At 37.4% G+C, this 10,348-nt stretch overlaps 1 protein-coding gene across 1 annotated transcript; it reads left to right on the forward strand.

Moving 5' to 3' along the window:
• Nucleotides 1–414: 414 nt before the first annotated feature.
• LOC149838174 (KH domain-containing protein At1g09660/At1g09670-like) lies at nt 415–7,633 on the forward strand. The gene is made up of 7 exons (XM_090007610.1): nt 415–886; nt 1,597–1,688; nt 3,348–3,493; nt 5,061–5,195; nt 5,314–5,430; nt 5,977–6,120; nt 7,022–7,633. Exons 1-7 carry the CDS (start codon nt 771–773, stop codon nt 7,166–7,168), a joined length of 897 nt encoding a protein of 298 aa, XP_089863736.1. The 5' UTR covers nt 415–770; the 3' UTR covers nt 7,169–7,633.
• The last annotated feature ends 2,715 nt before the right edge of the window (nt 7,634–10,348 follow it).

Here is a 10,348-nt window from a genome sequence, read left to right on the forward strand (position 1 = left end):
TCCAAGTAACAAAAAGCTTCCCGTAATTATGCATCAATCCTAAAGGCATAGTGACAAAAGTTTAAAATCAGACGGTAAAAAAAAAATTAAGACATGAACCTTCTTTGTTTTTACATGTTTTTATTGGCAGAATATCGGTGAAAATTAATAAATAAATTGATTAAAGTTTACAGAATTTTTTGTAAATATATATAAATAAAAATATATTAGAAATAAAACTGACCTTTTCCGCGATAACAATCGATATAAACAAATAATGAAAGTATCGGTTCGTTTGACTCGTTTAGCCGAGGATCGAACTAATGCGTCATGCATGGCATCATTGCAATCCCATTTTGGAGACATGGCACGCACGTGTGCATCCATGCAGGGCATGACATGATACCTATGCAAAAGCCTACGTCTCGCACTTGCCGAGGAGCTCAATGTACTGCAGCGAGCGTATCCAAGGGCCTCTTTTGGAGGGCACTGGACCTCTCCGCAGGAGGAAGAGGTGCCCTTGCCCCTTGCTTGCTGTAGGGAGTGTCCTCTCTCTCTCTTAAGTTGGAAAAAAAAAAGAAGACAGTTTGTAAAAGACACACACAAAGGGAGAGTTAGGTCATCCCGCAGAAAATCTAGGGTTGGTCTCACAATCCTCTGCTTCTCATTCCGATCGTTGTCTCTGTGTCCGTCTGTCCACCAGTTTAACTTTTTTTTCCCTCGAAGAGGGAAAAGAGAAGACACCCATCAAAGGAAAAGGGTGGGAAACGGAGGGAACAGTGACAGCAGCCATGGCTATGAATGAGAGAATCCCGCCGGGCACTTACTTCCAGTACTCTCCTTCCAGAGTTCAATCGTCTCCGTACAACACAATGAGGCCGTCGACGGCGTCGATGGATCGAGAGAGGTCAGTGTGCTCTTGGGTTCTTCTTCTCTTTCTTGGTGGAATTGGTTTGTTGGGTGTCTCTGTATTTCTTTTTTTGAATTGGTTTGGGGGTTTTCTGATTTGGATTTTTTCATTTGAGTAATATTTTTGGATACCTATTTGGGATTTTGTGGGTAAATTCGTGTAATCTGATTGTGGATATTTATTCAACTTTTTTAACTAGTTTATTTTGATGGCTTTGGATTCAATTTTTTTTTTTCATTATTTGGTGGATTTGTTCTTTGAGTGTTTCTGATCTGATTCATGATTTTGTTTTTGTTCTTCTTCCATCTCTATCTACCATGCTCTTGGATTGAGGTTTGAGATTGTTTCTTTGTGTTTAGGCTGTGTCGATAGATTCTAGCCATTTGCATGCTTTGTAGTATTATATTGGTTTTGCAAATTTGTGTTTGATTAGTTGTTAAGTCATCTGTGTTATCTTCTATTGCTCTTGAGAGAATCAGTGGCTGGTTGATTCTTGTATTTTTTATTCATGGTTTTGCTTTTTAGTTACTCCTACGCTTCTTTTTTTGTAATTTTTCATTTCATTCGCATTAGAGTTCGCAGTTAAATGGTTTAGTATTGAGTTGTTCTGGTTATTTTTCTATCTTTATATGAAGTGCTCGTTGTTGGTGGTCAATTTGTTTTCCACCTCTTGTTGGTTTATGGTTTCTACTGATTTGGTGGCACAGCAATAGATATTTGGCTGAATTGTTTGCGGAGAGGCAGAAACTGGGGCCATTTATGCAAGTTCTGCCACTTTGCAATCGCTTGCTGAATCAAGGTCAGCCCTTCGCCCACAATCTGGATTTGTATTTGGCTCTTAAATTCTCTTATTTTTATGTATATTTATGAGATAGTTGCATAGTTGGCTTCTATTTGTAAATGCATCCAGCCTTAATGTTGGATTCTGAGGGTAGGCGAATGGAAGAGCAGTTTTTTTTTCCATCATAAGTTGGCCACTGATACCATATCTGGGTTTGTAGCTTCACTTTTATATTGTGGTTCATTGTTCATGTGGTATCTTTATCGAATTACTGGTATCTTGTCAGTAAATTTTCTCTTACTTGAGTTATATGTTTTTAATCATTTTCCTTTTGATAAACTTAGACTGACTTAGCTTGCCAAATGTTTGTTTATATTTCTTTTGGCACCTTTTTTACAACCTTGCTTCTGATTTAGGGGTTCCCAGAAGACTCTGATTGAGCTGCTGCAGGCCCTAGTTAAGCTTTGGAGTTTTTCTCTGAGTTGGGTGTCTTGTCTTATCAAGTCATCCTGTTTAATAAATACTTAGGATAACAATTCAGAGTTTGGTGGGAGTTATGATCAGAAAACGAATACTTAAAATATATGAGAAGGGTTTTTGAAAATCTGTCTGCTACTTTTTTTTACTTTTTGATGGCCACTATTTTCTTAAAATGAGAAAACATACATCCTTTACTGTTTCTATAAAATAGCTTCATATGGGCCCATTTACTTCAATTTGTATGTGCACCTATTATGCAGTTATCTGATTTTGTGCTACTTTTGGCTACTTCACATGTTGTCTATCATGGTTTGATTTGTTCTATTGAGTACACATTCTCAACTATGTGAAGGCTATGTTACTTGGACACTAACATGAGTGTCGGTGTCGGACATGGGAAAAAGTGGTGGACACGGTGGTTCTTAAAAAACTAGATACTTGGACACAACAATATATATATATTTTTTCCCATTTGTAATTTGATCCTTGATAATCTACAGTTTTATGAGCACGTAAAATTTTAAGTACAAAAAGTCAAGAACAAATCATCAAGACTAATGAGAGTGTCAATGCGTGATGGATACTTCCCAAGTATCTTCCACACCCTAGATTAATTGACACTAAAGCTGGACACCCCTGTCCTTTATGCAAGAAATTGGACGCTTGTATGGACACTCCTTGGACACGGCGTGTCCAAACACAATTTAAGGTGTTGGACACCCGACACGCGTGCCCAAATTTTTGGACACTTCTAATTTTAAAAACGGTCTGTCGGTGCCATGTCCAGGAGTGTCAGTGTCGGGAACTGTCTGACACCGACACTTCAGCTTAGGTGAAGTGTCCATGTAACATAGTGTGAAGGTAATATCTTTGTGTTGTATTTTTGCCATCTTGGACAATTTTGTTGGTTTGTGTGCCAGGGTAGTGCATGCCTTAGTCCACAATCACAGGTTTGGATTTTGTCTCTTCATTCATTTGCTTAATTTTGTTTTCATTTTTTTTGCATTCATTTGCAGAATGATCATAATATGCGGAATGGCAGGAGCATTTGCTTATCAGTAACTATTAGATCTTTTTCTTTGGGGTTACGAACCTGTGATTAACCAATAGGGAGACATACGAAGAAGTTGCTGAATAGTTTCAATGGTTACTCTTTATGAGAAGGATGTTATTGTTGAGTTGTTTTCCTTACTGCAGAAATTGTTCGTGCATCTGGGCTGGCATCTGGTCAGGGTTTTGTTGATCATGAAAGGATTGATCATGGAAGCCCCTTGCGATCAGTAGGCTTACTCTCAAATGGAGCACCAATGGATTTGGAGGGATGGTCAGGCATGCAGACAGAGGTAATGCTAATCCACAATATTGCTTTTAACTCATGCTTTTTTTGGGGGGGAAGAGGAGGAAAGGAGCTCTAATTTTCATTATAGCTGTCAACTTGTGTTGTCAGGGTATAGCTGTAGGACATTTGTGGGGGAAATTTTTTGTTGTTATTTTGATTTTGAATTTCTCCCAATCAGAGAACATGGGGACACAGTCTTATAGGCAGGTTGATGATTGAGGTGTATTGTGGTTATGGCTAGTTACTTAATGGTGTGAGATCCACCACAACGGCGCATCAACTAGCTGCATGTGGTGGCAGTTATAGGGGAAAGGGTGGACAAACAGAAGTCTGAGCTGGACTGTGGTGCAAAGATTGATTTGGAGAACAATAGAGACGATCCAAGTGATGGTTGTAAAGGAGCTAGGTCATAATAATGGTGTTCGGTTTTGAGAGCAGAAGACACATAGTGGCCTGCATATTGTGGAAGTTTAAGTCATCCTTTTGTCTAAAAAGCCTGTCCTTGTTTGTAGTTCAGAATTTCGAAAACTCAAAGAAAGTTAGCAAAATTTGATAAAATTAAGTGAGCTTGTATAGAATATTGTTGTCAATGGAACAATAAAAATCTTGATTCTAATCCAATTTCATTTCTTTGCTTGACTGCTACTTGGGTAAATTTCGTTTTAAGACCTTTGATTGGTTTCCTTCTTAGCCTAAACACATTGCATTCCAGACGTGATCTTGATTTCAAATTTTAAAATCATGGGCTGATATCAGTTCTCCAAGCAGGCTATGCTATAATCCTTAACCCTTGTGTAAAGTAGTCTCTGCCAGTCCAGCTGTCAAATTGGATTGAGCATATCTTGGTATAATAATGTCTACATATATCTCCTCCATAAACATGTACTCTAGTTCTTGAGATGCCTGTGACAGTTTATATTGGCTATAATCCTTGACCCTTGTGTAAAGTAGTCTCTGCCAGTCCAGCTGTCAAATTGGATTGAGCATATCTTGGTATAATAATGTCTACATATATCTCCTCCATAAACATGTACTCTAGTTCTTGAGATGCCTGTGACAGTTTATATTGGCTATAATCCTTGACCCTTGTGTAAAGTAGTCTCTGCCAGTCCAGCTGTCAAATTGGATTGAGCATATCTTGGTATAATAATGTCTACATATATCTCCTCCATAAACATGTACTCTAGTTCTTGAGATGCCTGTGACAGTTTATATTGTTAGCGAACAAAGGAAACTCAATCTTTCTAAACCAGTGTTGTGCAATAGGTTCATTTCTGCAAGATGTTAACAATAAAAGAACCCACATGGTCTTTTTTCTTGCATCATAACTAGAAATTTAGTTGCCTCTCAGAGTTCTGGATTGCTGACAAGTCTTTGAAAACCTGGTCTATTGATGTAGTTTGCAGTAGTTTTTGCAATTGACACTAACCGTCTGCATGGTATGTTAATTCTTCCCTGCAGCTCTGATATATATATTTTTTAACACAGTCCTGATTGTCTAATTGTCTTTTGAATATCAAAAAATCATATATGCTAAATTAGTTTCCTCATATCTGGGTTCATTTTATCAGGAAAATGGATCCCTTCAGAGGATGAGTATTTTGCAAGCATCATCGATGGGTTGGCATGGAGCACCTGGAGTTCCTACCACTCCTGTTGTAACAAAAGTTATAAGATTGGATGTTCCTGTGGATAAGTTCCCCAACGTATGTATGAAAAAATAAATCTGATCTCCAAATATAAAAACATGTTCACATTGGTCTCCTTGTTTTGCTGATCTTGTCTTTGTTTTCCTGTTTTTCCTCTTATTTTCTTCTCTTCTAGTATAATTTTGTCGGTCGATTACTGGGACCACGGGGGAACTCCTTGAAAAGGGTTGAAGCTACAACACAGTGTAGAGTGTATATAAGAGGTCGAGGCTCAGTCAAAGACTCTGTAAAGGTACTACTTCTTGAGATATTTTCTGAGTTACATTGGGAGGTAGATATTTCAGATTTGACTGCAGTTGCTCCTTATTCTATAACCGTTTAGGAGTTATTAAAGAAATAAATTACAGGTATTCACTTTATGGTGATTGAAAATTTGTCCTGGCTTACTGCTTACTAAAATAATAAATCACCCATCTTGAAGCTCTTGATGTTTGGCCGCAGTTGCTTCCTATAATGTATGGTTCATCTATGATTGGGCTGAAGATGGGGATTGAACATGAGTTTATGTACCATCCACTGCTTGATCCACACCAACCTGGTTAACCATTCTTCATTGATATGCCAAATTGCCGACCAGCCTACTACTATTCTTGTCGATAATGCTCTGTTTCCACTCTTAGCTTCATCAACTTCTATTTGTCAAACCTCCTTTTTTCGCTTCAGTACGCACAGAAGGCTGATGGAAATTCTGATTAGTTTTGTCTACGTTGCTATAAAAAACATGTTCCTGACTGTTTATATATTTTTTACCTTCTAATGGGTCTATTTGTATATGCAGGAAGAAAAACTGAGGGACAAACCTGCCTATGAACACCTAAATGAGCCATTACATGTTCTCGTGGAGGCTAAATTACCTGCTAATGTGATTGATTCACGACTAAATCAGGCTGTTGGAATATTGGAGGATCTCTTAAAGCCAGTGGTACTAAAATGTCATTCATTCGCTATTATTCATAACCAAATCAAATTAAGTAGAGACAGCTGGTGATTTATCAGATTGAAGCTGACTTTTATCACTAAGGCCCCTTTTGCAATCTGGAAAACATCTGGAAGAAAAAAATAGGATAAAACTTTTTATGGAGAAAAAAGTCGTATGTCCTTACATCCGATTTTTTTTTCCCAAAACAATAAACTAAAACAGCCAAAAAAGTGAAGTTAAATTTTTTCCGTGTTTGCTAGAAACATGGAAACACGGAAAAATGGTAGGTCCCACCTGTTTTGGAAGAAGTTTTTCCTTCTTCCAAACTTTTAACCTGTAATCAAATGGGGCCTAATGTTCTTAGACACCTACAGCTGGCTCTGTTCTCAGTCTTGGCAACTATAACTTGGAAATGTATGATCCAATGATTCCGCTGCCTGGAGTTGAAACCAAGTTTCTCTGAGCTCAACCAACTAGGGATGAATTCCTCATGCCCTGGAGCTGAGTTCCAGGTCTATGGGTAGATCTTACTTCTGTTCGACCAAATTGAAGCTGGTAGCTAGTTCAATACAAAATCACAGTGACCTTTGATGTGGATTTGGTTGAGCTATACGGAGTTGGTGGTGTCCTTGTTCACATTTCAAGTCGTGTCACTCTTGACTTCATACTCGGGGGTTGACTTCATACTCGGGGGTTGACTTCATACTCAAGGGGAATGGAGCCCGAACATATTGCAGCTTTTTATATTGTGACAGATATTTGGTCTCAGGATGAGTCACATACCTAGTTCAATTTCTTCATACTGTTTTCTGCAACTCTCTCTCTCTCTCTCCATATATATATATATATATATATGTGTGTGTGTATTTTGTATTGATTTGTATATTCATTTACTTGTTCATAGGATGAATCCTTTGACTACTACAAGAAGCAGCAATTGAGAGAACTGGCTTTGCTGAATGGCACTCTTAGAGAGGAGAGCCCGCACATGAGTCCCAGTGTCTCTCCCTTTAACAGCTCTGGGATGAAGCGTGCTAAAACTGGGCGTTAACCATATACACTAATGCTTCAGTAGCATCTGCTTATTCTCTATCGTGTTTGCTATTCAATGGGAGGCATGGTTTGACATAGGAATAAGATAGTCATTGTGGTGCTGACGTGCATGAATTGGAAGTTCACATACACCAGAAAATGTGCTGAAAACCGCCACACATGCATGGTTTGGGGTCTCAATGGAATTTATTGCTGGATATGCTGGTGGGAGCAAAGAAGGGTCAAGGATTCTGGTGTGTGCTTCTGAGTTTGTTGAAGCATTTCGTCTGTCACTCAGAACATTCCTGTGTCGGCTTTCTCGTTCATCCATTGTTAATTCTTTTTCTGAATCCTCTGCCAAGTTAAATTTCGGTTGCATTACTAGATATTATTGGAAAAGTTTTACTTGGTACTCCCTTTATTAACATTAGTTTTTCTGAGCTGGTTACAGACTTGCATCTTATTAAATTAATGTTTATTCTTAGTTTGGCCTATCTTTTTAGAGCATTAAGATCATAATCAGAATTCTGGTTCTGTTTATCATGGTGCAATTATTTCAGTAAAATGTTGTTTATGCTTTATATTTTCGAAGCCTGTTGTTTTATATGCTGGATAACCATCTTGGGGCACAACCTTGCAAATGGTTCAATCAGCTGGGTTCAGAAACGCTTTGGTTTTTTCTATTCCAGTATACATATATTTTCACGTATTGCCCCTTATTCTGATACTGCATCATAAGGGTCATTTCCCTTTTAACCAGATATCCGAGTTGTTGCTCTACTGTCTGTACCAGTTTTATTGGTTAACTTTTCAAGAGAATGAATGTGTAAGCTGTATTCTCAATGAGGTCCAATGGGGATCAAACCTGGTCATGGTTCAGTCAGCAGCATCTACCATAGAACTAGGACTTAACCCCCTGCCCGCTGGATGTCTGCATCAAACTAGCTGGTTTACTTGAACAAAGTTAGATGATGGGCATTTTGTACATACGATGACTAATTTGTATCCGAAAATACAGGGCTCTTGTTTTTTTTTTTAATTTAGCAATGGAATATATTAGGTAGCATTGCATTATTTAATGCGATGCTGTTTGATTCTCCATTCCTCGCACCAGAATTATCTGATTCTTTTAATTTATGGGTGGTCATGCGATTATGTGCCATCCTTTCCTCATTTGGTGAAGGAATCGACAGATTGATTAATTGATATTTAGTAGTTCCTTTTAATACACTTGAGATCTTATTATAATGCAATCTTGGTGATATAACTCTCTCTCTCTGGTTTTGGCAGGTTCATTATTTATATTGAAGTGATGAGATTTATTAGATGAAAATATCTAGGTTGAACTCAAATATTTTTTCTTAATACAAAACGTTTCTAGAGAGAGCCGAAAAGTAGACAACAAAGGAAACCCTGCTGTAGGCTTCTTCCTGATCCTTCCCCTCTCTCCCTTCTAAACAGATCCTATATATGCTAATCTAGCTATAAATTAATAATGCAGAATATATTCTTGGCAATTAATGAAATTTTTTATTCCTATATTGGCGCATTTGAAGCTGCTTTAAAAGTTGGACAAAAAAGAATCATTCATGAACTTACCATTTGTTTAACAGAGATTGTGGATGGTTTAGTTGCTCAAAAGTAGTTTTATGTTCTAAACCCTGGTCATCTCTCTATCTCTCTCTATATATATATGTGTGTGTGTGTGTGTGAAAATATTTGTTACTCTCGAGCTAGAAATCATAGGTGCAAGTTGTATAAACTTAATCTAACCACAGATGTGTTCAGCATGGTTTGTTTGCTAAGGATCAAGCCATGAATCATGATTTTCTTATGTAAAAATGTCATCTTTTGAGTTACAAAATTTTGGCACATAGAAGGCTGTTGATTTTTGGACTCCTTTAAAAACCTAATTACTTGTCATATTAGAAAAGTGTCGGCTGCCAAATTCACTCTTTAGTGCAAATATAAATGAGAGTCTCACTTCATCTCCCAAATGCATAAATTCTCATCCCAGCTACTAGTTTCCAAGCACCCACCACCAAGGTAGTTTGACCATGTATTACCAAGTGCATAAATTCCCATCCCAGCTGCCACGGTGTTGGCAAACTGATCATGCTCTTAGGAGAGTAGAATTGCATTTGCTGGATGAAATCTGACAAGAAAATCCTGTCAAATTGGGTTTCAGTTTTGACCATGGACTATCTTGACTGGATACTTTGCCACTATCCAGTCATTTGAAAACCTGGTGTACAAAAAAAAATTTAACTGGGTTTGGGTCCATAATGTAACTGGGGCTAACCTTATTCCGTCCATTTGCAGTCCTTGTTAAATATCAAAATTATATGTGGTACTATCTATGGCGTCATATTATCTAAGATTTTCATTGATTTAATACTGGGTTAGTATTTTTTTTTTAAATTCAAGCTGGGTTAGGCAGACCCCTACCAGTTACACTATGCCATTAGGTTTTGAACATGCAACATCTCAACACAAGCTGCTCCTATCAGACAAGCCGAGCCCTAGTTGGTAATACTGTTAATATTTAGTGCTATTGAAGGCACCAAATTATATGAAACTATTGAGCTGGAAATCATGGGTTCAAGCTTTATCAACTCAATCTGACCACATAGATGTGTTGGGAAGGTTTGCTTGCTAAAGATCAAACCCTGAATCATGTTATTTCAATGCAAAATATGATCTTTTGAGTCATGATATTTCAGTGCATTGTGGACCGTTAATTTTTGAAGCTCTTAAAAAACATGCAGCTTATATGTCACAATCATATGATTCAAAACTCTTTTCCCACTAAACAAACATTGTAGATCATATCATAAGATTTAGTTTAAAAAAAAATCTGAAACCTATGATTTTCAGCTCAATAGTTCAATATAATTTGGTGCCTTCAATAGCACCAAATATTAACCCTTTAATACCACCTACAATGAATTCATTTTTAATCTGACCATATAATGTGTTCTTGGTAGATTTTGACTAAGAAATGTATTAAATTATAAAAACTTTTTAAACAGGTTTTCAAAAGAATACAAGTCAATTGACACACAATGCACCAAACATTTACAAAAAAGGGAAAACAAAAAAAAGATCTAGCTATTCTTGCAAGTTTTAGCAGTAAAACAAATCATGACCTATAGGGTCCGGGTAAATAATTCCTGCAATTCCTGCAACTATGGCTTTC

Source organism: Nuphar pumila, chromosome 5, assembly GCF_984573655.1.
Source record: "Nuphar pumila chromosome 5, dmNupPumi1.hap1.1, whole genome shotgun sequence".
Classification (NCBI taxonomy): Eukaryota; Viridiplantae; Streptophyta; class Magnoliopsida; order Nymphaeales; family Nymphaeaceae; genus Nuphar; species Nuphar pumila.

Coding starts and splice junctions, on each gene's coding strand:
- LOC149838174 (XM_090007610.1), top strand. CDS start 771: ATGGCTATGAATGAGAGAATCCCGCCGGGCACTTACTTCCAGTACTCT. Junction 887..1,596: donor GCGTCGATGGATCGAGAGAG/GTCAGTGTGCTC, acceptor TTGGTGGCACAG/CAATAGATATTTGGCTGAAT. Junction 3,494..5,060: donor GGTCAGGCATGCAGACAGAG/GTAATGCTAATC, acceptor TCATTTTATCAG/GAAAATGGATCCCTTCAGAG.